General features: G+C 39.5%; 1 protein-coding gene across 1 annotated transcript in view; it reads left to right on the top strand.

The window, feature by feature from the left end:
• SMOC2 (SPARC related modular calcium binding 2) overlaps nt 1-27,977 on the top strand; it is a 150,511-nt gene that overhangs the window by 24,937 nt on the left and 97,597 nt on the right. Inside the window, exon 2 of the mRNA XM_075147915.1 lies at nt 20,659-20,830. Coding sequence (XP_075004016.1) covers nt 20,659-20,830 — 172 coding nt within the window. The remainder of the gene's footprint in view (nt 1-20,658; nt 20,831-27,977) is intronic.

Raw genomic sequence — 27,977 nt, forward strand, 5'->3', positions numbered from 1 at the left:
AAACCCAAGCCACCAACAAACTTCTGATTTCACATGTAGGATAACTCTGAAGAGGTAGATAAGTATGCAGATATACACATAAACAGACTGAAGTATCAAAATCCCCTATTTAAAAAAACCCGCCAAAACAGTCTTCCCAACCTGTGAAAGCATTGAGTTCACTGCTACAACAGCAAACAAAAGCATCTGGATGTGACAGGTGCTGCAGTGTGGATCACTCTGAGGCATTGGAGTTAATTTATGGATGTTTGGAAACAAGTGCAGCTTTGCTAGTTTTCTTCTAATGAATGGTGTCAGTGTTGATGTGGAGACTCAAGAAACCGTATTTCTGTTCACCCTCTTCATGGTTAGTGCTCAGATGACAGTAAGAGGCATAGCACTGCTTGGTTTTGATTAAAATACATAGTATTATCATATAAGATCGTCCAGCTGAGGCTGACAAAATCAGTTCATGTCCTTGTAAGTGATGCTGTTTTTCTGTCTGGCCTGAGGTTGGGGATCTGAGATCTGCTTGGAGGTTGCTGTCTTACACCCAGACACTGTTCCTTCTGCTGCCCCAGGGAAGTCTATGGAAATGGTGTAAGCAGCTGGGTGGGAGCAAGGGGACAGGATATTCTTACATTGGGAAAAGATGAAATACTGATTAGTTGTGAAAATATTGCATTGAGAAAAAGACAGTCTAAGTACCAACATCCAGCATAGAACTTGAATTTTGCATTTTTGTTCTTCAGTACTGCTTGCTGAAGAAGAGGATCTGAAGCTGACTGAGTACAGTACTATGAAAACTCTTCAAATGACTGGATTATCATAGCTCAGAGTGAAAGGGGAAATGAAGGCTTATTCTGCATATTCCTGATATTTCTGAATTGTCAACTTGGTTGGCAGCATATACCACCTCTGAGAGAAAACATCTGTGGCTGGAGTCAGTAGACCTTTAACTTAATTGGAAAACACTTTCTCAAACTTGGGATTCCCGGCCTAGACTCTAGGAAGGAAACCTCTTTCCCACAACTAACTGCATAGTTGACATATTTTGGTTTGGACACTGATTCTCAAGAGTGGGAAGATGAGTTCATTTTATTACTGGGTTAATTACTTCTTATACAACCGGTTTCAGTATATACATTTTAAAAATGCACACTTTCAAATTCAGAAAAATATTAGGCTATTAAGGAAGGAAGTATTAAGTATGTACACATTCAGAGATGGGTCGCTCCTGCTCTCATTCATACTAATGAGTATGTAAATTCATCTGATAAACTACCTTTCTTTTTAAAAGCTGAATCTTATTTGTGTTTTGAATTTTTCTAACTTCAGCTTCAAGTTACTGGATCTTTGCCTTTGCTGGAAGTTAAGGCAGACTCCTTGAATGAGAAAGGTATTTTGCTTGTTTAATACTTTCTGTAAAGTTTGTTTGCATTTCAAATGTTTTCAGAATAGATAAGTTCTGCTTTCTAATGTGCAAGTGATCAATGACTTGTCCTATGGAAGGAAATGAGATTGCTGCTGTTAATGACATTAACAGAGTTCAATCCCTCCCACAAATATTTGAGCAAGGAAACAGCTGAGGTTGATGTATAATCTTCACAGAAATAAAGTTCTAACTTTGAGCAGAAACTGGTTTTGGAGCCATAACAATTTTTTCATGCTGGAAATTGTTGGGTTCTCTCATAGGTGTCCCTATTGCTTAACTGGAGTGAGTTCTTCTAATTATCACATACTTGCTGATATAGCAAAATAATGTTCACATCTGAGTCATGGACAATGGAAATTATAATTTCAATGGAGCATCACGTTGGCACTTGCCTGTTAACATGTTTATTTTCCATGTTTCTCTTTTGCTCTAGACCAGTACTCATTACTGTTCATGTTCCACAACTTAATTTACCAGTTACCACAAAGCCTGTAAAATCCAAAGTAGGTGCTGATCTATTCAGTATGATATTTTAGTTAAAATCACAGCAAATTGTGAATTGCTGCAATTTATATAGACAAGGGTCTGAATCAAAATCTTGGATCTAAAACACACCAAGCTTGAGGAGGATTTGGATTCAGATCTAAACTCTGTGGTTTGGGTTTTTCTTTAATCACATGGTGTTACAAACATCTATTTCATGTGTCTAAACTGTCCCAGCTGTGCAGAGTATTTCCTTGAACATATTGGACTTATTTTTACACAGATGTAAATCAGGAGTAACTTTGCTAAAGTCAATGCAACTGGTGCCAGTAGATGATGTGTGAGGAAAGGTCTGTGCTTTCCATATGATGTCTCTGTATGCTAATAATATAGAAATGGTATGTATTCTTTGCATCAGCTTTGGGAAAAATCTGTCTGCAAGTCTTTGCATGTGCATGAACGTCATGCAGATATGCTAGCAAACACAAAATATAAAAGGGTTGGAATGGCAGCTCTCTACAATGGCCATTTGAGACCTTTCTTTTAAGGTAGGCCTCAGTGCCACTGCTATATCCTCCTTGCTGTCTTCCCCCCACCTCACTGGTTTCTTCCAGGCTCTGCTACCACCAGTGCCTTCTCCCCACACTTTCTATAGCCATGTCCTGATGCACCCTGTCAGGGCACTGGGTTTGTCATTGTGCCGTTTGCCTCTCACCGTTAAGGCTGTCACTCATCAGCAATTAGGAACCAACATTATACAAGTATTTGAGGTAAAGAGAATATTAGAGCTGGATCAAGTGTTGATTTCCACTCCAGCTTTCCCTATTGAATTACATAAAGGTTTCAACCAAACTTGAGCTGTAAAGAAACCCAAGCTTTTCTTTAGGTTGGACAGAGCTTGCAAAAGTCCTCTGTTTTTGTGTCTGTCATTCCCCCTTCCTCCATCTTCATTATTCTTGCATGCATATCCAGTTCCGGATTAAACTGTGGCTGTTCTTGTGGTATTTCTTGTCCTGGCCAGAAGCAAGAACTCCTGGAAGCATTGCTGCAAAATCCTTTTTTTGAGTGTTCCTGTGTAGTTTTCCAGGCTTGCTGAATCTAATCTTTGTGTGTTTTCAGATTCACCCTGGATGAAAATAAATTACCGTTCCTTTACTTGTGTCTTTATTTGGATGCAATTGCTATTTTTCTGTTTCGTTAAAGGAGGGGGCTTGACTTATCTGTCCTAATGAAAGTGATCTGAATTGCACCATATTATGCCAGCAAGGAGAAACTGCCTTACAGATTTTTATTTTCCAAAGATGATACGTGGTCTCTGCACAGCTGCAATTCCCCTGGAGGAAGATAGTCGGACTTCTCATTGGGGGTTGTTCATTCTTACCTCTTCTAGCCAAGAACAATATAAACCAGGGTGAATCAAGGGTAAGATCCGTGCAGTTACCAGTTCAGTAATACTTAGCATGAAAATATAAACCACTAAGGGAGCAGGAGAGAAAACAGTGAGGCCCATGAAACGTCATGTTGCATACTCTATCACATAGAAGAAACTGGTACTTCAGATAGCTCTGGGCCAGTAATAAAACAGAGTGCAAGAAAATTATTACATGTACAAGCCGGTCTTCAGCAAAGTATTGGGTCTTGGCTAAGGAACATACAAATCCTGACATCTCCTTTTAAGTTGCCATTCAAGTTTGGAACTTTGAGGCAGGCAAGGATGCGCAATCATAGACTGCCTCCCCTTGAGAAAGGCAGTATTTCAAAGCTTGCAGACAGTGTGAATCTTTTAAGGAACAGCAGGGATCTTCTTTTCGTGTACATAAAATACATGACTTGTTAAAGCCTTTTGAGAACGTAGGCGAATTTTGTAGCGGTTATCAGTTATTCCTTCAATCTCTTCAGAGCAGCTTAAGCAGATGTCATAGAAAAAGCAAGTCTGTTTTGGCTCTATTTTTTTGTGATATCCATGATACATCATATATGATTCATCAAAGGCGGATCATATTCAAACTAGTATCTGTTTGTGCTGTGCCAGAACACTTTATTTAAAAACTGTTCAGCTTACATATTACACATAAACAAAAGCAGAGCGGAACTGGGGAAAACTCAAAGGTAAAAGGCAACCTACAGGGTGATTGAGGAAACTCATACAACCCTAAAACTTTAAAGCTAGGCACTTTTATAGTGGTTAGATAACGGTGTGTATTCTCTCATACGGATAACTAAGGCAATCCAAGTTAGGGCTTAAAGGTTTAAATTAGAAGACTGTTCATTGCTGAGAACCATGTTTCCCCCAGACTTATCACTCACTTTCTCTACTGGAATTTTATGTATGCTTAGCAGTAGATAACTCCTGGAATCTCTCTCCTTTCTATTGGCAGCACCAGGTCACCTGCTCCTTTATCTGGAGTTCAAGATTCAGCTTAAACCCTCACTTTTGTCTGTACTACTTCTGCAGGGATTTTTAGATATAGTCTTAAAATTCACTGGTTAAATTTATTCATAGCATTTTTCTCCATTTTAAATAGTTCTCTGTCACTTCCAGAGTTTAATATTTTCTGGGTGTGAATTTACTATCAAAGAACAAGATCTTAATTGGATTCTTGTGCAGGGTTATGTCAGCCTTGCTGAAAGAGCTTGGAATATCTCTTGACGGACAAGATTTTTAGGCTTAGAAATAGGAAGAAAAAAGAAGAATGTTTGGTAACGGGCAGCAACAGTTTATGAAGCTGTGTATGCAATACAGCTACCATTGGAAAAATACTGCATTTGTCCATTGTTTCTTTGGGTGTTCTGTACACATGAAAACATGATATTATGTTTCATTTCCATCTGTACAAGGCTGTTATGTTTTTGAGCTTGGGAGGAAGGAATCGTATGATAAACAGAGCTTGCTATGCCTCTCTGTGTTTGCCTTTTCTCAAAAGTTAGGACTGGAACACTGTTGCAAGAAGCAAAGCTTTGACTGGACTTACTTAAGCAGTAAGAGTGAGCTGTTCTTTATCATATTAATTTCAGTTGACTCATGTCATTTCATCTCCCAAAACCAATGATGGTTGGTTAAGATTATATCCAAACCAGTCATAAGTTACCAATGAATCAGTAACAGAATATTTTGGGCTGGTATACAAAAACATCTCTTGCTCCATATTTAGTTAGCTTGGATCCTCTTGTGGTTCAACAATATTTTACAGAAACAAAACATTCTCAACTTCAAGCAGAGTCCAGTTTCCTTAATAAAACTTTTAGTGCAAAGAGGGCAAAGAGTTTAGCCAATTTACAGCTGTATTCCTCTTAGAGCAGCTAACAAACATACATCTTGCATACTCTTTGTTCAAGGCTTTCCACTGTCATTTATTTTGATTATCTGTTAGATGTTGTGATATTAAAAGCATAGTATGCAGCAGATAAATCATGATCTCAACTTCTTGTTGTGCTAATCCTCTCTGCTTTTCCAACTGGGAGAAGAAAAGATTAAAGTATTTGGGTATGGAAGCCATGTTAAGGGACATACCCTTCTTGACTGGAGTATTTGCTATTTTTCTCAGGTAAACATTTAATTTGGTTGAAATATTGCCATTGAAAAGCACTATGGCACAGCTTTTAGACAAATTAGTGGTAAGCAACAATGTTTAGAAAAATCTTGAAACATACACCTCTGCCTGAACAGTAACAGTTTGCTATAGAAACAGTAATGTATCACACCTATTTTGTGTTTTGATGTATATGTTAACAATGTTGTCATTGTTTCTACATGTCTGACAGCTACATCAAAGAAGTATCTGAAAACTGAGGTGTTCCTAAAGCTAAAAACCCCATAACTAAATAAAACACTATGCTAAGCTGTCATAGAAAATCCAAGTAATCCATGCTCAGCCATAAATAAGCCCAAGAGAACTAAAGTGAAAGTCAAGTCTGTGGCCTCATTCAGAGCCTGATCTTGTGGCTTTGGCACTTACTTAATGTTTTGCTCTTATATTGCATTTTTCATTCATGCTTTATGAAATGCTTTACAAAGACAAGTAAAAATAGTCTGATTTTTTGGGTGAGGACTAAAGAAGCACCAAGAGATAAAATAAAATGGCTTGTCTGTGATTTAGTCAGTTCATTGTAGGTAGAAAGGGCAGAGTCATGACTCCAAATATTGCCTTCGTTTTTAGGTAGAGCTGGTTCTTTTGAGGAAGGAACTTTGCAGGTATATACCTCTTACAAACTCTGTTACTGCTCTCCTCTATTCCTCAGAAGTGGAGAACTGTGTGAGACCTTGAATTCAGGACTTGCCCTGAAAGAGCTAAAAAACCAATTGGTACCACACTGTTTTTCAAAACTTGAGAGTATTAATGGCATGCAGAGCCAAAACAGCTCAGCCCATGCTTTTCCCTTGGAACATCATCCTAGATCCCATTAAAAATGACCTTCAGCAAATATTTTTTTAATGGAAACAGAGAAGGTCATAATTTAGTTTATAAAACATTCTCAAATGTTTTTAAGAAGAAAATCCACATGCCAGTTTTGAAGGATTCATACCGTTTCTCTTGTTGTGTCCTTACTTAATTAATGAGCCGGGCCTTTTTCAGCCATGACTAAATCTTTTTGTAGGAAAGAACGTTTGGAAGGATGATGCGTGTGGTTAAAAAACAGGAATGAGTTTCTGGAGTCTTGGGTTTAATTCCCAGCATTGCCACAGACTTCCTCTGTGACTTTGGACAAGCCACCACATCTCTGTGACTAAACTCACTGGCTGTAAACTGATGCTAATGGAGTTTCTCTTCTTCAGAGGCAAGTTGTGAGGAGAACGTGTATTTAGGTATCAAATGCAGCTGCAGAGGACTTAGATATTTAACTTCCTAAAATATGTGAATCCAAAAGAAATATTTAAACGTGTGTCCATTTTCTGTGGACTGTCTCCATAATGGGAAAATGCCACAAAGTAATTGGAGTCATCTGCATCAGCAATCTGTGGTACTTTGGCACCTCTTTCTGTCAGACAGCTTCACCACTGAACATATTTCCTTAGCTGGGAGCCTGAGTCCAAGCCTGTGACAGCAAACCTATGGCAAATGCGTCAGAGTCAACGAATGAATAAGTTGTGGCTGGAGCTGTGGTGTAGATTGAAGTAGTGATGAACCTCAGGGAACTTTAATAAACCAGAAAGGCCTGGCCCTCAGGTGCAGTGAGATATGTCTAGGGATATCAGTCTAGCGGATGACATCCTAAAGGTCAAGTGGTAGACTGTGCAATGACAGAAGAATATCTTGGTCGATGTATCAAAGACAATCTGTGCTAGATCTGATGGATGGACAAATTCTTTAGGTTCCCAGGCCTGCATCTTAACTAGAAGATGGCCTCTCCAGCAGTAAATATGGGCACACTGAATTCACATAAACCCTTCCCTCTTCTGTTTCTGAACAGTTAAACAGTGAGTTACATTTGCCAAGGAGCCTGAAAAATCCCCTTGTTCATCTAGTCCAAGCCATGGCTGAATATGTTTAGATTGACATTTGTTTTATTTATCCAGATTGCTTTTTAATGTGGTCAAACACTGTCTACGGAGAGCATCAGTAGCCTGTGGTGGGCAACTTGTAATTCTGCTTAGGGGCTTGGCCAACCTCTCCCTAGAGGGAAGGGAGGCAAATGAGCAATTACCCTTAGGCCAGTCCCCTAATGCTCCTTTTCCTCAGGCAACAGCGCAAGGGGACGTGAGAACACCTTAGCAACTGCTGTGGCATCTACCCTTCCTCCTCTCTGTGGGGCAGAGGGCAGGGAGCAAAGATTAAGCTTTTGTAAAAATGGCTTCACTATTTCTTTTCTTCCTCCCATGCCAATGAAATTTGGTTGAAATTAGCCATCTCACTGCTGGCTTTCCAGGCCACTCCACACAACAGAGAAACAAAGCTGTGGCTACAGTTGCTCTGCTTGAGATCACAAGCACCAAAAGACAAAATATGATTTGCAAGAGCCAGGTCCCAGACTCCAAGAAAGACAATGGTTTGTACACGCGGGAGGAAGAGGATGTGGAATTGGTGGGATGGGTATGTCTGTTAGAAGGGGATGGACTCTGTTAAATATTCTTCCAAATGCTATAATCTGTGCAAAACTGTATCAGGTAGCTATTTTCCACAGTAAAATAGGAAACTATTTCATAGGTGCCACCCCTGTCCATATTTTGTTGGTCAGTTCCACTGCATATAAAAAGTATCTGTAACATGGAGTAATTATATGCTTCCAACAAAAATAATCTGAGAGGTTAAGATTCTCTGATTTTTCTAGTATGACTAGAAGCCACAAATATAAAATATTGCATCAGATACTTTGGACTCCAGACATCTTTACTCTTGGGTTGTAGAAATACGATGTTTAGATAAGGTCTTGGTAAGAGCTGGAATTTGTTGGACCTCAATTCTTCCACTTTGGGGTGCGCAAGAAAGTCTGATTAAAATGAAATACCTGTTCTTTAGAACTCTTTTTTTTTTTATCTGTTGTATTTTCAAAGTACTTGGAAGAGTTTTCTTATCACTAATACAGAGTGTCTGGGCTTCCTTAAATGTGTAAGAATTGGTTCTGATTGCACCCCATTTAAAAGAATCTGCGATATAGGTGATTTTTATCACAGGTTCCCAATCGACTGATATAATCTTCTTCTGTCGGTTCTCAGCTCCACTGTGTTTAGAAACAGCATTGTTTTTTTACTTCTGGAGTGCAGTAGTCTCTTCTATTGTTGATTCTTCATCCACAATACAGTATGTGTGACTGTCATTACAGCTTCTTTGGGGATTTTTTTTGGTACAGCTGTTCACTGAACTCAAACGAAACACTGCAAATTCTCCTCAGGTTTCTCATCCCTAACAATTCCTTTTGCTGTCGAGAAATCTCACACATAAGGGTCCACGGTGGAAAGGGACTAATGGGCTGAACTGCTAGTATGACAATTCTTTAACATTCTCTGGTATTGTTGGGTAATCTTTTAGGACAGATTTAAAGGCTACTGACCAACTGTATGTAAAAGGCAAAGAACAGCATGGAAAATGTGTTCTGCTACAAAGAAAGCAAAGGCCGCTTAAAATGTGACACAGAACTTGGAAAAATTCTTTTTTATTCTGGTAAATTGCCTGGTTTGGATCATGGTTTGTTGACCCCTCCCATCCACTTCTAGATACACACAAAATTTTGTTTTTCATATTCAAGGGTTTTTCTTTTGCAAAAGTCCTCATAATAATTAGAAATAAATGGCTTCCTAATGACTTTTTTCCTTGGAAAACAATGGTTTAAATTAAAGGAAAAATGTTTTTGCCCAGCATACAAACAAACATACAAGAGTTCCATAAAACCCCAAAGTTGAGAGGAAGTAGAACTGCCAGTGGTTTGAGAAAACCACAGCCAGGTTCTTGTGTCCCTGTGGAAAGTGTTTTTTTCTCATTAGACTAGCTTGTTAAACCCTTGTATATTCCAAATGTGTACTATTTAACTGTTTGCATTTAGCATGATTTCTCCTTTTAAAGATGACAGTATTTAAACCTAGCAACATGTTGTTTTAAGATCAACAGTTTAACAAGAGCAAAATCTGCCTCCCAGACTCAGCTGCCTGCCTTCCTTCCAAAATACTTTGTTCTGAAGAAGCTGGTGGCAGTGATAAATGTAAGAGAGTTAGAGCTCTGCAGTTATTGTCAGCAAGTTAGCTTTATGGGTTAGGGATTAAACCTTTGATGTCTTATCGAGTTTCTGCCCTGCGTGAATCAGTTGCTTACTTGATTTAAATTATAAAAAGAAGTGCTCTGTTGTGATATTGTCTCATACTGTGTCTTCGTCATTTGAGATGCCCTCCGTGTTCTTTAGTTCCCCAGGAAGAGAAGGCAACCAGCCATATGGAGAGTGGCCAGTTGCCTGCTGATTGTGATAGGCATTAAATAGAGTTGCATAGAAACTCAGATATGGAAAAGCCCTGTTTAGCTGAGCCTTTCTGTCCCTCTACAAAGGGAGATTGTTCCCTACAAGTTTGTAACACAACATCCAGTACTGTTTCACTTTAACTTTTGAGGGGGTCCCCCTATTCCTTTAATAAATGATTTCCTTTTCACTGAGGTAACAGCTTCTAATGAAGTTGTCTTTTTGACATCCCCAGTGTAATTGCTGCTGGAGAGCTGGTGGCTGCTTGGGTGTGTGGTGGGAAGAGAGCAGAGGTGAGCTGGGAAGGAAGTCTCCCTTTTGTGATTCCAGGGAGCAATCAGGATGGCAATACCTTGCCCTGGAGATGACTGTTTGAGACCATCTAGAAGCTCATTTTCAGGGTTTTGCATGTCCTATGTGCTGTACCAGCGGATGAGGAGGTTTCTGCCCTTTGTGACAGAGGTTCAACCTAATGCATCTTATTTTGAGTTATAGGTCATTGCTCCTAGTTTTATTGTTTTAAGCTACCTCAGACACTTTAAGGATCTGTGTTGATATTCTTTAATCCTAAAATAAACCCTTCAAATATAGAAATGTTTATCTGGCTTAGATTTTATTTGCATTTTAAAATAGCTTTTCAACATTTTAGAAGCCAAAATATTTTTCATGTGAGCAGCCTTTGAACAAGATTAAAAAGTAAAATGTATCTATTTTCCCAAATCGTAGCTGTGGTTATTAAAGACACCAACAAGGCAGATTAGCTGTGTGTGAGGAAACTGGCTAACAGGATGGTTGTGCTATCCCACTTATATTCTGAAAGTTGGGTCAATACTCATGAAAAGCTTAAGTAAACTAGAGGATAATTCAATACATAGACAATGCATCCCACTGTTTCTCTGTTTATTTTCTCCCTGTGTGACTTCTGGCAACTGAGAAGAAACGCTATAAATGACAGCAACCCGCCAAAGAAAAGATTATGAATAACAATACCACAAGAACGAAGGGCATAAAGTTACCAGTGACTTGAGAAAAATGCAGAATGCTGGACACATGACACATCTAGAAACTAGTGGATTGCAGTACATGCAGAACAGAGTACCTTCAGATCAGAAACCCTTTCAAGCTGAGTTTCAGTATAAACTTATAGTAGATTGTTTTGTCTCAGTTAACCCAAGGTCTGTTTATCTGTAGGTGTTTTTTGACTCTGTTGAACCGCTATACTTTGCTGGTAATACTCTGAAACCAAAAGAAGTAATGCCACTGGACACAGAGAAAGAAAAACTATATATTTACTGAAGAAACAAAAAGGCTGAGATCTCTGTAACTAGCAGTTGTACGTACATACAAAGGACAGCACCTTCCTGATAAGAGTTGTCGTCTTCTCTTTACCACATTTTTAACAGAGCGGCTTTCAGCACTGTACTTAAGACTGTCATGCTTTCCATCCCAATCTACAGTTCAATTTTCAAGCAACACATACAGCAAGCTGATACTCTAAGTTTGGATACCATTTAACTTTTTTTGATGGTGCAAAATGAAAGAAACCAGCTATTTATGTTAAACTGGAGTTCAAAATAACTAGAATAAAAATCACAGGAAGATTTTTTGATCCCTGAAAAGCAAGGTAAACTATTTTTTGGAAGAAAAAAAAAAGTTGCAGTCTATTTGTCCTTTCTGTGGTGCACTTTTATTACTTCTAAATATCTACAGTACTAAATGTGTGGGCTGTTTTCATCTATAGTGAATACACTAGGCTCAGTTTGCAAAAATGAGTGGTTTTGTGAAATATGGAGGACTCCTAATCTTGGAAGTGAATGAATGTAGTCAGACAATGGGTGTTTTAGTGTTACTGACAGTGTTTATCATGTCTTGAAAATTAAGACCATTAATTCATTTTTAGCTATATGGGGTCAATGCCAATAAATCGTTCATACATTGTTTCTGATGCTTAGACTTTGCAGCTTCTGGCATGACTCATTTGGAGTGATTGCTTTGTGCTTCCAAAGACTATATTGTAGGAGCATTCAAATCAATCAGTGAAAGGTCCTTCTGAAAGGGTAGTTCACGAAGGGCTGTATGCTACTTAATAGGAGCCCAGGCCTGCTCCTATTGAAGTCTGTGTATTTACCTTAGTAGGGATGGAACCAGATCCTAGAATTAAGCTATTCAAGAGAATAGCCCTTCAAGAGATATGATTGCACTACCTTGAAGTTTCTTTTCAAGACAAAGCTAAATTGAGAGAAAAAAGAGAAGATTTGGACCCCTTGTTCTTGTAGTGTTTCATCAGATTTCCTAGTATACTATACTCAGAATGCTTAAACAGCACAGAATGCTCTTTTGCTGTAACTTCCTCTATGCCTCCAGAGACTAAAGCAATTCAGTTCATTTTTGATCAAAACTATAATAAATAGAAGAAAAATCTGCTCAGCTGGCTCTTTTGAACCCCTTACAGAGTCATTCTCTCCTTGCCTCCCAACCCTTCTCTAAATTGGTTGTAGTTCCCTCCCTCCTCACCCTCCAAAATAATTCCTTCATAGTAGATTAGAAATACTGAAATACTGTCGAGCCACCAAATCACCTGAAATCTCTTTAAGTTGGTGAGCTGTTGGGAGGAACTTTTTTTGTGATATGGTAATGATGAAACTTGGGATTGCATGTGTAATAAATTGATGTGCATCCTTTCTTCAAAGCAGGAAAGAACGTGTGTCACTCAATTTGCTTCAATTTCAGCTCAGTCCTTCCTAGTTTATATGGTTGCACAACTGAGATGTTTTGCCTTTTTTAGTCATTTGTGAAGCAGCAGTAAAAAGAAGTGATGGATCTGCTGACATTTCAGCCCTGCCATCCCTCCATCAATACAGCAAAGTAGAGCTCACTTAAAAAAATACCTCTTAAAGCAATAAACATTTAAAAAATAGCATGTCAAAGCAAAACATATCAATCAAAGCACAACCCTGCTTACTAGTCAATTTTCTGTCCTGGTTGTAACAAGATGATACTGTGGTTTTGTCAGTGAGTCTCCAAGAGCTCCACTGCACTCTGGGCACTGAGGGAGTAAAGCACAACACTGTCCTAATTGATAGGTAATTTGGAGCTGAGTTTGGGTACTGACCCAAGAGTGATTAAAAAAACCCAAACATCACCACAACAACAAAAACCCCAACAAACCCAAACCCTACCTTCCCACTCAGTGAAACTGCATACTCTAGCTGTTTCTTTCAACCATCCTTGCTGAAGTTTACATGAAAAGAGGTCTGATGTCATAATTTACACATGAAAAGTTTCATGAAATATAATGAGGCAAAGGGGTGTGTGTCTGTGTTCAGAAGTTTAATAGGGTTCTTTTCAATAAAACAATGTCTCAGCAGGCATTAGAGACAATTCTCCTCCCATGTCCCCCTGCAGATGCACAAACACCTACTGGAGACCTTTGATGAAGTTGTTTTTGAAACCTAGAACCCACCTCTGTTTTAGTCGTCTGGAACCTGGGACTTTGAATGTTTTTTCCCCTTTGTTTTTCTTTGACACTATGGGCTGGGTTAATGTCATAGGACTTCAGCCATTTACAGGAGAGCCAGTTAATCAGACTCTCCAGTTCATAAAGTGGAAGGGACGTTTCTAGGATGTGATCCATCTTATCCTAAGTCGGGTGAATCTTATCTTAAAGGTGCCAATTTCTAGTTTCTTTAGTCTACGCAACTGTCTCCACGTTATGAAATCATGCTTGCTGCCCTGGAGAGTGCTGCAGTTTTGTGGCTGGAATACTAATTTTTTGTGTGAACAGGGATAAATGAACTTTCAAGAACAAATGTTCGTTTTTAGATGTCTGAGATAACTTCATCAAAATCAGTAGTCTGCTCACTTCTCTGGTAGTGGAATATAATGGAAAGATTCTGATTTACTCCAAGAATCTTTATCATTGAGAAGAGACACAGAAGTTGTCTCTTGAAGTTCTTTGTTGTAAGTGCAAATGGCCTTGCCCGCTATAATAGCAGGAATGGGCACATTCTAGCTCATCAGAATAGTATCTGATTAGTCCTGTGTGTGATGGCTTTCAGTGTAAATTCTTCCATGCAAGCTGAACCTTAATAATGAAAAGGAGGTGGTCACAATTTGAAGTAGGCAGCTCTGGGTTGTCCTGGAACAGTCATGAAGGACTGTTTTGCTTCAGTGGGACAGCGCAAGGTGAACTAATCTGTTAAAGATAGGTTAAGTACAGCAGTTATACAGACTTGTCATTTTGAAGGTATCTTCTGGTACTGTCCTAAATAACTCAATAATAAGGATAAGGGGAACTTAGGTTTTCCATACATTTCAGCACTAGGGTTGAATGCTTTTCCATGGTATTGGGATGAGAGTAGGGTTTGTTCTCTAAATTGTACCTTCTGCTTCATTCTTTGGCAGGAGTGATGAAATAAATATTGAAAAAATGAATGGTGTTTTAATAAAACAGATTAGCTAAGACAGACTAGCTGGTTAGAGTGCTGTTTAAGGCAGACTGTAGCATGTTGATATTTAAACATCATTGCCTTTGTCTGAAATATACATAGGAATATGACTTTACATATAAAGCCTGCATGTGTTGATATATATACACACGTACATATATAAATACACACACACATATTACTATTGTCTTAACTCATTTTCCCATTGTAGATGAGCCTGAAGGGAACAAAATATTCCTAGCTTAGAGATTTCCACATCTGCTCTTCAGGCAGCTATCAGACAGAAACAGCATGGCTACATTAATCACTGTAAATCAGCACATTTTTCAACAGCACAAAGCCCTAAGCACAGAGCCACTTTAGAGCGTGCTGCTCCATAGTTTGTTCGCAGACCTCCCATGCCAGCAGCAGGGAAGTCAGATCGTTCTATTCAACATCTTACAGTAACCAGATGCAGGATAAAGAAATTGCCTTTCAAAGCTATAGTCTGCACTAGGCTTTTCCAAGCACAACAGTGATGTCTAGCATCCATCTTTTCTCTTCTGCTTGTTTTTCAGGCCTTTTTGGCCCTCAGCCCCCCAAGATGAGGTGTTATTCTCCCGTTTTGCAAGCAGGCTTGAACTTCATTTTAGATTCTGAAGCAGTATTTTTCACTTGGTCAGAGGGAAAGTCTGTATATCAGTTATAAGGAGTCCACAAAAAGTAACAGAATAAAAACCTGTTGTTAGTATGTTAGTATGTTAGCGGCGGGTATATAGGTCCAGTGGAAATTGAAGGGGTCTATAAATTGAAGAACGGTTGAAAACCTCTGAGGGACAATCCAAATCCATGAACTTGAAGGTCATTCCTTTTCCTACTGCACAGACTCCAACCTGATCTCACAGAAGAGAATGGAGTTTCTCTCCACAGACAGAAAAGAAGCAGTTTGTGGGTCTTCAGCTGTAGTAGGAAAACTTACATTAGGGAAAAGTAAAAATAGGTTTAGCATATGAGTTATGCTTTGTGTGCAGCCTGTTTGTGTTAAGGATGTCTCTACAGGACTGCAAGTAAACTTTCTTAGAGTTAAGCTGGCCCAAAAAAAAAGTTGGGGAACACTCCCCTGTCTTGCTCAGATGAATCACACAGTGGCCTCTGACCAAAGACAATCCACAGCTGTGCACTATATTGTGAAATGTAGAGTAGAGCGTTTCCCATTACTGTTTAAAAGGCTGTGAGCCAGATTCAATAACTAATCTTTACACTTCAGCCTAAGTGCATCTGTCATCAGCTTTTCCTCCAATGGAGAGAGATGTCTGCGCTCCCCATGACCAGACTGTAACATTGGTCTCGACTCTTCTGCTTTCTTGCACTGGCAGTTTGGCTTGCAGACGTATCCCGTTGTTGACTCTCTGGCCATGCACCATTTTTCTCCCACTATACTCTGTGATCTGCTTAGATGGGAAGAGAGTTGCTCTGCACTATAGACGGTGGGATTACAGATTTGTGCATAGGAAATGCACAAATGTGTGCGTGACTCAGTTTCATCTGAAGACCTTTTCTGCCTAGTGGTGATGTGGAGGCAGAATGTAGACCAGCGGGAAAGACACTGAATCCCTGCATAAGAGTGGATAGCGTAAGGTAGAGAGAAGATATGTGTTATGCCATAGCAGTGAACAAGTTTATGGACATGTTATCTTGATAAATGGTTTAATAGCACAGTAAAGAAACCATCAAATGCCTACTCTTGAGGTACTGGGAAAACTTTCTCATGGACTGCAACATGTTGCTTGTGGTTGAGGAAATGAGCATCCTGACTGTCCACAGCCCAGATGTGGGACCAGTGACAAGAATAAAGCTGAAAAATAAAGCAGAGCAGAAAACAGAGCAGAAAACAGAGTAGAAACAATTTTCCCCAGTATAAGCAAGGTTTCAGGTATCTACTACTTCATACTCTGAAAATTCTGGTGTTACCAAACTCCAGTAACAGAGGGGTGAAAGATCACTGGGACTGCTGGTGCTACAGGGGGGCACATTTCAACCAGTATTAAGAGCCTTTGGTGTGTGAGAAAGTGAAGGAAAATATGGGAATTCTATGATGCCTGAAAAACATGACATTAAATAATATTTTATCAATGCTTATATTTGTCAAATGGGTACATGCAGTTTATAGTGACTGTTGGTTTTATTAACTGAGGTAAACAATAATCAAGATTTTTTCTGATATAGTCCCATTATCATTCTTTCTTCTCAGAAATACTACATGAGAACTTAAAGCAGTGTCTAGTATAGAATAGTAGGCCCCTTGGAAATTGGCTGTTGTAAAATATAATGCTTGGGAAAGGCTGAAATAAATTGAAGGCTATAAAATTTTTTCATGATATTAAAATGTAAAGCAGAAGATAAGTTAAAGCAACTCCAATTGAGGAGTCATGCCTGTTAATCTGTAGCATAAGCTCAAATTTGTAGTTGAAAACAATTTTCTGAAACTTGACTAGGCTGGTTTCTGTGTTATTAGGGGCAAGAACACCTCTCTGTTAAAAGTGGTTTTTAATAGGGTTTAACCATAATTGTCCAGTTTTTGCTGGTTATTCAAAATAGTTCCACCTCAGGTTGGTCAACTATTGTTGGCTTCATCTCAGTTGCTACCAGCATTCAACAAAAATGCTGTTTTAAGCTTGTCTCTCAGTGATTCACATGTTTGTACAATAACAGTTTTGTTTGTTAAATGAACTTAAAGACAGAAATAGATGAGCCAGTATTCAGGGTGAGTCACCTTTTGGTCCATCTAGAACCATCTTTCTCTCTCCCTAAACTGTCCTATTTTAATCAAAAGGAATATTCTCACAGGAGAGTACAGCTCTAAGATGTGCAGTGGCATTATTCCAGTTTTTGTGTCACTGACTGCTTGTTCCTGTTTAAACAAATGCCAAATCCCATGAGAAATCCCATAGCCCTTGCTTATTTCAGCCTTTTTATTAGTTTTGACATATTTATTGATTCCTTTGGCTACATGTGAGTAAGCAATGCAGGTTTGGACTTGTATCATCTTATGCTGCTGTAGTAAAGATGACAATGGAGTATTTTCCAAATGTCAATCACATACTTTCTATCTTTTTTTTATATGTATATTTGCTAGTCTCTCTTGTATGCTATCTTTTCTCGCAGTTGCTTGGCTTTTTGTCCTTCTTGCTCTTAAATCCCTCAGTTACACTAACTTGGTGGAAATTGTTTAAATGTACAACCCAAATTCTCCAGTGAGGTTTGGCTAACCAACAAGATATTCAAGTGGTTTTGTCTCCCGGGTATGTCTTCATCCTCTGCTTTTCCAGGTTGCTTGAATACCCTTGAACCCATAATTTACCCTAATCCCCTTTAAGGCTTTGAAATAATAAAATACTTAAATAAAACTCTTTGGATAAATGCCCTTTAAAATATAGTCTTATCTGTGAACTATCACGCTCTCAGGGGAGTGGATTTTGTTCCTCAGACGATTAAGGGAATTTTCTGTCCACTGTGTTACTGTGGTTTGTCCACTGCGATCAGGCATACCCATCTTAACTCCTGCAACAACTCGAAACAGAAAAGACGAGGAAAGTCTGGGAGAAAAATGGGACAGAGGCTAGACTGTTGCTCTGTGTGATTTTTTTCTGATGCCTGGGTTCAGTTCCCTGATCTACCACATGATTTTCTGTGGGTCACGAAGCCTTCCTGTGCTTTTGAAAAATAATTCTCTGCTCAACAGGGATGTTGCTGAGGATAAATTAAGGGTGGCAAAGTGCCTAGCCATTACAGAGGGGTAGTCTTATACACACAGAAAGACTGTACTCAGATCTTTACTTCACAAAATAGGAACAGGGAGATCACTTGACTTGCCATCACCAAATCCACAGGGGAAGTCTGAGGCAGAGGAGGGGACTGGGTCCAATTTTTCTGCCAGTGGCCCCATGTGGTCCATTTTTCCCTGAAAAGTCCCTTTCACAGTCCTAGCTAGGCCTAAACCCGGAGTCCTGGAGATGCCTCCCAGGCAAGAAAGGGAGGCTTGGAGGATCTCACCGGTTTCCCGCTGTGCTGCAGCTCATCAGGGCAGCTGGTCAGGCCCTGGAGACCAACGTAATTTGGAGACTGGTCAGAGTCATGGAAGCCTGTCTTCACTATTAGTCATTTTGCAGGTTAAGGGAGATGACTTCAGTTTTTCTCCCTTCCCACTCAGCTCAGCTAATTATTAATTTCTGTCAGGAAAAGGAACTGCAAAATAGCACTGAAGGGAGGGGGGCAAGGAACATCTCTTCCTCACTTCTAGAGCTCTATAGCTAAATTCCAGGAATAAAGGTTTGGGGTTTGTGTGTAATTTATGAGTAATTTACTTCTGAAGCTAATTATTGTTAAAAATGAAAAATTGCTCAATAACGTCAGGAAAAGGAAGCTTTCCTTTTTATGTTACTGTGCCACTAAAACATAAAAATTCTGGTTAAAATCCAAGCACATTACTATTATTTTAAAGTGATACCTTTGAGATTGTGTCTCCATTTCCAGGCACAATCTCCAGAAAGGCATCTGTATTTCCTCACATTAAGTGACAGGAAATGCAAATAGACCACAGTTTAAGTATGAAGATTACAGAGATTTATGACTGTCTTTATACATTTTTTTTGTGTAATAAAATGCAGGGAAACTATATGTAGCAAATATTTTCTGAATTTTTTAGCTTGTACTACTCTTTCCTGCTCCAATACTACTCTTTGTCCTCTTTTTTTGGTTGAAATTTTCCTCCCAGTAGTCTCAGTTTCTAATCTGAAGTTCAAAATTTTCTGTACCTGAGATTTATGATGATGAAGTAGCATCAATGAAACCAGTGCTTCAGCTGGATGAAGACCTTTTCTCAGGTGCCTCCTAATGCTTAGGAGAATGATTATCTCCTGGTAGCTATATGCGTTGCTTAATTTTGTGCTTATTCAGAAACAGCAAAATGATAGAGAAATTCATCTGAGGACTGAGTTCACCTCCTCCCTAGTCCCTGCTTTTCAGGAGCTCAGAAGATAAAGTACTGTCTTTGATTTTGGCTGGCATGCAGCGGCATCAGAATCAATTATTTTTTTGGCAGTGTGTTTCAGGGTGATCAGCTCCTGCTTTTTACAGTGCCAAGGACAATGTCAAACTCATCAGCTGTGCCTGCAGTCTTGGGGGTAGAGGGATGAACAGTTAGACCAAGTTCAGTGTGGCTTCGTGGCAGAACTAGAAAGGGGAGCATCTGTTGAAAATCATAATGGGAACAACCTAAATTACTTCTGTCAGCCTATACCCACTCACTGTATTCTGGAGGAGATGAGGTTGAATTTCTGGTAAAGAGAGAATGTGTGATGCAATGGGCAGAACTGACAGGGTTTGAGTAGCAGGGGCCTTGCAGGGCTCTCCAGTGTGAGAGAAGGACACAAAGTGCCCTGAGCCAGTCCAGAAAAAAAATACTGTTGCCCACAGGTGACCCACACTGGCGCAAGGACAGCCCCAAGGAACCGTGGCCCATGGGCAACCCATGCTGGGGCTCAGAACATGCTCAAAACAGCAGTCAGAAGTCTTTGTTCGTTGGTAACAAATTAAAAAGAAAATATTTGACTCAAGACTCTTTTGAACACAACACACAGCCTGGTTTAGGTTTTGTCTTTTCTGCTCACCCATGGTGGGGCACTTTGGAATGGCAGCTGCGACTCCATCATGCATGTTATAAGAATGGTCTCACTGGAAAAACTGCAAGCTATAACATTTCCCTCTGCAATCTTGGCATGTATTTTTATAGGCAAGCATATGCACAAATACAAATATTTCTATAAAATATATCTGAAATTTCTGTTTTGTTGAGGAATCTTGAGGTTTTGAATATGGGCATTGCAAGAATAAATGATCTACTGTGTTTCATAAGGTGCTTCATAAGGTTCTCCTGCCTCGGTCATTTTCTCTTCAGGCCTCTTGCACTGAGGCTGTTGGCTATTATATGGTTATAATTTTAGATGAGTGTTGATGTTAAAAATCCTATTTGGATCTTAGAACAGACTTTTCAGCTTGTTATTGTAGGCTAGTTAGTGCATAGCTAATGAAATAGACAAGTTTCCGTTGCTGTCTCATTTTTGCTGTGAAGAATGTTTCTGCCATCACCGGTTTTGCTCTAAAGACTCCAAGCTGCAGTTTTCAGCTTCATAGTGGTTGAAGGAGATTCAGAGATTTCCTAATTGCGATAGTGGATTTAGTGTATGTTACAGAAATGTTGCAATCACTACCATTTCAAAGCAGCAGCTGAATAATCCCAGATATGATGAATCAAGTATTATTTGAATAGGCTAAAAAGACAGAGCTTTCTTTTCAGTTTTGGGTAATATTTGCATGTGTTCCCTGGGAAAGGGGATCACAGAGCAGTTTTCACATGGGAATAGCATTCCTACAACATTCATTTGTTTTTTCTAGTTTTTGAGAGTGGACCAAGACAAAGACAGAGAATGCAGCCTGGACTGTGCTGGTTCCCCTCAGAAATCACTCTGTGCATCTGATGGAAGAACTTTTCTGTCCCGGTGTGAATTTCAACGAGCAAAATGCAAAGACCCTCAGCTGGAAATAGCCTACCGGGGCAACTGCAAAGGTGAGCAAATCAAGTTTCTCTTGACCATAATGAAACATAATAGACTTTAAATAGTTTTTGAAAATGCCTATGTATTGAAAACTAGGAGTGCTGTACTTGAAGAGTTGTCTAAAATCAAGTAGGTTGAAATCCATCCTGTTAATCCTATAACAGTTGGCTACATAAAGATAAATCAATCTTTATCCATCAACAAAAATATGAATCCCCCACCCATTTACCCTATAATAAGTCACTATTAAGGAAATTGTAAAGTTAGGTCCTTGTTCTGAAGGACTGTATCATTGGCAGGCTCAGAGCAACTCTCAAGATTTTTATTTACCGAGGTTTCTTGTCTACTGCAGTTTGGTGTTTTGAGTTAGAGATGGTCAAATTCAGTCTTGTCTTTCCTAGTTGCAGTCATTTAGATAGGGAGAAAAGAAAAGAAAAAAAAAGAAGAAGATCTGACTCATTACTGTTGTTTTGGTTTGTTTTAAAATGTAATCCCCCTACATAAGTATGTAGAAATTGTAGGATTTTTTTTTTTTAATGTAACTGAAAGTTGTGTAAACCCTCAAATAGTGTAATTCTGGAATTCAATGAAATGGTTTGTAATGCTTAGAGCCCTCACAGACCATTCCTACCTACATCATCTACTCTTTTACTTCCAACCGCTGTTTAGAGAAACTGCGACGTGCAATCCTAGCACTTCAGTTCCAATACTTACAAAGTATTCACAGTTAAATCTTTTCACTTTTAGAGTAGCTTGGTGCTAGAGAACGCAGTTGTCATGTGACATAATTCCTTACTGAAGTGTACAGTGATTCCCAACACAATGATCTTCTTTTTAAAATGTAAGATTAGCAGTGGTCATAAAGATTTACTTTCCCTTTCTCTCTGTCCAAAAGAGAGAGGCGGGGGAGAAGAAAACCCCAGGGACCACACTGATTCAACCTCTAGGAGGCAATTTTCCACATCATCTCTCTCCATTAGCTCCAGCAAACCTCTGAAGCATCAAGACTGCTTCAAAGAGATTCTGTCTCATCTTCTGCCTAGATGAAACACTATGCTAATTCTTCAGCCCTTTCATAATAAGCCATTGTATTATCTGATGGATCTATTTACTTTTGTGAACAAGGATAACATAATGAAGCTACCTGAGCCAAAGCTTTTGTTACATTCATGAACGACAGAGAGAATTATTGTACACTTTGTATTTGTTCATTTTATACATTGCAGCATTACACACTTTTATGGAAATCAGTTTTACAGAATGTTTTTCTTTATTGTTTTTAACTCTTACCATATTGATAATGTCATCTGCAAGAAATTTTTTCCGTAAAGATGCATTGAATTGCCCTACTGAAGGTGTCCCCAGCAATGCTGGCAAATTTGTCTGCAGTCAACAACTGCTATTTGGAGAAGTGCTCATTTGTTGTTTATTTATTAGAGTAGTGTGTCAGTACAATTGTAGACTTGGAATTAGACACCTTGGGCAGCTTAAGTATTGCTAATAGCAAGTACACATCATGCCCTCATCAATCAGATGCTTTTAATCTTTCAGTTAAATGAATGCAAACATCACTCTAGTGTTTAAATATTTTTTCCTTTGATTGGCAGTAGGCACATGATTACCATTAATATACTGGGTCAATATCAGCAAGAGACCAGCGCTCTTTTAATTTTACATTTTCATAGTCTTTCTTATTCAATGAAAGTAGTCTTAAATTTTGAAGTGACCAATGTCTTTATTCCTACCCATGGCTGCAATCATTAGAAATATTTCAAGCTGTAAAAACAAGTTTTAGAGAAGAAAAAACTGATTTCTTGGCCTAGCTGCTGTTTCAGTTTTAGCATTGCTGGAGCTACTTTTGATAGTCCCATCAAACATTCTTCTGAAAGAGCTAAGGAAGTCCTTGAATTAAGACCTCTTTTGAGCCAGTTGCTTTTGAGTGGTGAAATTTGTTGTTGCAGGTGATGCTTGACCAAAGAGCAGAGGGTTGTTTTAGTAGGGCTAACCAAAAAGTGATGGTTCCATTTCAGGGCAACTTTCAAGGTTTCAGAATTTGTTTTCATTCCATGTTGGAATGAAAGCAAATCCTTTTGGAAGTGTTCATCTGTCCCCCTAAAAATCAGACACCCCACCCCCCCATTAAAACATTGGTTTTTAAGCAAGTTTTGAGGTTGCTAATGCAGGAAAAAGTGAAAGAAACATGCATGTTTGCATGTGGAAGATATGAAGGGAGGAAAGAGATGATTCCTGGTATAGGATTCACAACTTTAAATCTGTGTCTGATATTCATCCATCATTGATCAGAAAAGGCAGTCTTAAGTCTGTGTCCGTCTCCTCTTATCATCTTGTCAGGTAAAAATCCTGTTCACCTCACAAAAATCTTGTCTGAAAATTAAATACTTCCAGGTACCCTTTTAATTAGTTGAAAACATGGTGACCAGCTTTTGTTTGGTTCAGTCTATTCACTAGAAATCTAAACACCTTGACAGTTTATGTCAACAACCTTTTGGAATAGTTTTGAGTCCCTCATTTCTTGTTTATATATTCAGAACTGTAATTTCTTTTTACATCCATAAGGGAGTTTGAACCACCGCCAGACTGCTAGCTGCTTTCTCTGTGTCTTTTTTCTTGAGAAAGTCAAATTTGGATCGACTGTCTTTTCTCCTCTTCACCTATTCTCAACATTTGTTGGCTCTATTTACTTTTGGTCATTTAAATGTTAAAATTACGAAGGGGATAGTTTGCTTTAAATATGCTTGCTTTCCTTTCTTAATTCAAGGTTCGCTCATGTCAATAGTGGTCAGCTCAGGTAATTCTTTAGCATTGCGAAAGAAACCATTTTTAGGGCCTGGATCTTGAAGCTAAAATGACAGAAAACAGCGGCAGAATTTATACATTTTTCTTTTCTCGCACTCCTGTCCTAGTCCTGATGGCTGTAACAGAAACTGAAACAGCTTAAACAGACCCCAAAATGATTGAACCCTGAACTTTCCTCTCAGTTCTGAAAAACAACTCACCTTTGACAAAATAAGCATCAAAATAGACTGTTCCGATAGAGGGCTTTTTTGACAACCTTACGAAGTTTTATAATATTTCTCTCTTTTTTGCCGTCCACTTCCAGGCAGTGCTGGAATCCATTGCTAAGCTTGGAAATGCTATAAGAATTTAGAGTCTTGTAAAATTTCCAGCCTGCTTTTGCAGTTTCAAAGATCTCAAATAATCTGCATACACTGTAGATGAACATCCACATTTTTGGATACTTTTCCAAACAAAATCTAAACTCTGAAGTTCTGGAGATTTGTCACTTGCTTGACACAGATGTCTACTGTGCAATAAGATTTTGAATCTAATAAATAAATACATGTTGACAGCTGACAAATATTATTTGTGTTAGGGGGACTGTTAAAGTATCAGCTGTGATGAGGACCCACTACACACACGCAAATGCTTCACAGTAAATCTGGCCCAGCATAGCCAAAGAAACAAAACATACCAGAAGTGGAAAAGCAATATGATTGCTTTTAAGCTGGTCAGAAACACACAGAGGCCATGTCTATACTAATTAATTAAGCAGTGCCAGGACACGGTATGACTGCCTACACAGGTACGCTGGTGGAGTGCTCCCTGTTGCACTTTGAGCGTGGGCCAGCTAGCGCTTTCCCGAGGACTGCGTCTGTGTGGCTCGGAGGTTAGATGGGCCAGTGACTGTTCCCAGTAGGCAGCATGCACAGACCCACCTTCTTTTAGGGGTTTAAGGCTGTTCAACCTGAGAACTGAACCTAACTACTCTTACAGACTGCCCTGATGCATGCCAGGGTAGATCTATTCCTGTGACTAATACAAACTTCAACACAAGTCTTTTAGCACTCAGCCTTGTTCTCTCCACTACAGCTGGTGAGGATGGGACTGGAGAGCTCTGGATATCACACAGGAAGGCTTTGCAACTTACAGAACTGAGCCTTTGACACTCTTTGTCAGTGCACGTGAAAAGTACAAGCTGAAGTTTCTTAGTCTTGAAAATGGCACCAGCAATGCAGAAGTACCACGTCTACCGAAAAAAAAAAAAAAAAAAAAGAGGGAAAAGCCTTGTTCTAAAAAGGAAAAAAACCCCTTTAATTTATATCCCTGAATGATGCAGCTGCCAATTATGAGTAGAGAGTGTTGCCTAGGACTGCAGTCTCCTGTAGGGCCAGTAGCTACAGTTTTACATTTAATGGGGATTTTACATGGTTTGGAATATGGTATAGGTTACTCCAAAAGGTTGTGCTTGCATGGAAATTAAAATGCACAAGACATCAGCTAAAAGCATCTTCCCCAGCAGAAATGGGAGAGGCGTTGCTGAGTGAAGATCTTTATCTTACAAATGTAAGGCTAAATGTCTGTCATGAACCATGACAGATAAGACTACCTGAAACTAATTGTTTTGTTTTTTTCATGGAGCATCTTGTACATCCTGTATAAAGAAGTCTGGTTTGTTGTTGGTTTGTTTTTTTTTTCTCCTATAAGTGTTCACAATTACTCTGTAAAATTTAGTTTTATCACTGTAGAATGGCATTGTACAAAGAATACTCAAATCTTCTATTTCTATTCTATGAAAATTTTGCATTATAAATAAAAAAAAAAGAGAGAATGCTTCAACTCATTTCTGCAAACTCCTGTCAGTTTCACCTATGCTAAAATCAATAGAATTTTTCTATCAGGTTTTTTACCCTATTTATTCCCCACTACTGAGCAAATTTTTTCCCGTGAACTTTGCAAATATGAACTCATATTTTTCCTGCAGCAGTTTTCAAATAATGTTAGGCTTTTCAAGTAGTTTTCTGTGACAGTAAATAATGTGTATTAACTTCCAAACCTGAAATTATGATGCTGGGTAGAGGCGAGTGGAATTGAAGGTTTTTTCAATGAAACTGTGCCTTTTTTTGACATGACAACAAGCTGTAGTCCTAGCTAGGTTAGTGGAAGATTTTTCTGTGGGATCAATGGAGTTTTTCAGAGTTCAGAAGCTTTGAATAACTCCATTCCTGTTGGACAGCTTCTCATCTCCCATCTCAGCAACTTCAGGTCTCAAGTGTAGAAAGTCTGCTAGCTCATTGCATCTTGTTCAAAGTGAGCAATACGTGTAACCGGAGTGTCTAGTGGAGGGACCACAGTGTTTCTCTCTAATGGACCATCAAGCAAATAGTGAATAGTGGACAGCAGCAGTTTAATTCGCAGTTTTGCTAATGGTGTAAGGGTGAATTGGGGTAGCTCATCTGGGGTAGTTTGAACTTTATGTAAGCATTCAAGCTCTTTATATGAATATTTGCTGAGATTTAGGCAACTTGTCAGGAGGAAGCTGAAGAGCATGTGCAATGCCTGTGACTGAATTTTGGATGTCTGTGGCTCCTGGGAATGTTTTACCTGAACAACAAAGCCTCTATCTCCCATGGAGATGTCCCTCTTAGAGTTAGCTAAGAGAAGCTCCTGTTGGTTTAACTAAAGTTTGCCCTGAAAGTGGTCTGCAAGCATAGCAGGATAATGCACTCAAAAATATGTATTTTTTCTTTTTTTCTTCATTTTCTCTTCTTGTTCCTTAAATAACATTAAGAATACTTGTTCCCTTTCTCAGTTTGTTTTTAAGTGAATGTACCAGGCCTATAACTGGCGCATTGGAGACTAATATTCTGAATGTGTTAAGCATGGCTCAGTAATAATATTTGGTATTCTGACATTGTGATCAGTGGAAAAACAAATTCACATGTACAGTCCTGCCAGCATACCTCTGCCCTAACATAGAGTTCTTGAAACGTCCCAGCTGAGGTGCTTGGATTTCTTGGCTTCTCTACCAATACTTCACTAAAATAAGACTTCTCTAATGGCTGGAGTTTTGATAGAAATTTTTCACTATAAAATTGCAACTGCCAACTCGCATCACATTTCCTTTCTTCACTGTCGTCATGTAGCAGCAACATGGGTTTACAGTGAACTGTTAAACTGGAGTTGGGACACATCTGTGAGCAGTCCATACTCAAAATGGCAATGTAAGGAACTTTACACAGAGTGATATTTAATTTCATAGAATCATAGAATCTTTAAGGTTGGAAAAGACCTCTAAGATCGAGTCCAACCGTCAACCCAACACCACCATGCCCACTACACCATGTTCCTAAGCGCCTCATCTACACGTCTTTTAAATACTTCCAGGGATGGAGACTCAACCACTTCCTTGGGCAGCCTGTTCCAAGGCCTGACCACTCTTACAATAAAGAAATTTCTCCTAATGTCCAGTCTAAACCTTCCTAGGTGCAACTTGAGGCCATTTCCTCTCGTCCTATCACTTGTTACTTGGGAGAAGAGACCAACACCCACCTCGCTACAACCTCCTTTCAGGTAGTTGTAGAGTGTGATGAGGTCTCCCCTCAGCCTCCTCTTCTCCAGACTAAACAGTCCCAGTTTCCTCAGCCGCTCCTCATAAGACTTGTGCTCCAGACCCTTCACCAGCTTCGTTGCCCTCCTCTGGACACGCTCCAGCACCTCCATGTCCTTCTTGTAGTGAGGGGCCCAAAACTGAACACAGGATTCGAGGCGCGGCTTCACCAGTGCTGAGTACAGGGGCATGATGACCTCCCTGCTTCTGCTGGCCACACTCTTTCTGATACAGGCCAGGATGCCATTGGCTTTCTTGGCCACCTGGGCACACTGCCGGCTCATGTTCAGCCAGCTGTCAACCAACACCCCAGGTCCTTTTCCTCTGGGCAGCTTTCCAGCCACTCTTCCTCAAGCCTGTAGCGTTGCATGGGGTTGTTGTGACCCAAGTGCAGGACCCGGCACTTGACCTTGTTGAACCTCATACAATTGGCCTCAGTCCATCGATCCAGCCTGTCCAGGTCCCTCTGCAGAGCCTTCCTACCCTCGAGCAGATCAACACTCCCACCCAACTTGATGTCGTCTGCAAACTTACTGAGGGAGCACTCGATCCCCTCGTCCAGATCATTGATGAAGATATTGAACAGGACCGGCCCCAGTACTGAGCCCTGGGGAACACCGCTCGTGACCGGCTGCCAACTGGATTTAACTCCATTGACCACAACTCTCTGGGCTCGGCCGTCCAGCCAGTTTTTTACCCATCGAAGAGTGTACCTGTCTAGGCCATGAGCCGCCAGCTTCTCTAGGAGA

The sequence above is a fragment of the Calonectris borealis genome, chromosome 3 (assembly GCF_964195595.1).
Source record: "Calonectris borealis chromosome 3, bCalBor7.hap1.2, whole genome shotgun sequence".
In the NCBI taxonomy this organism is placed as follows: Eukaryota; Metazoa; Chordata; class Aves; order Procellariiformes; family Procellariidae; genus Calonectris; species Calonectris borealis.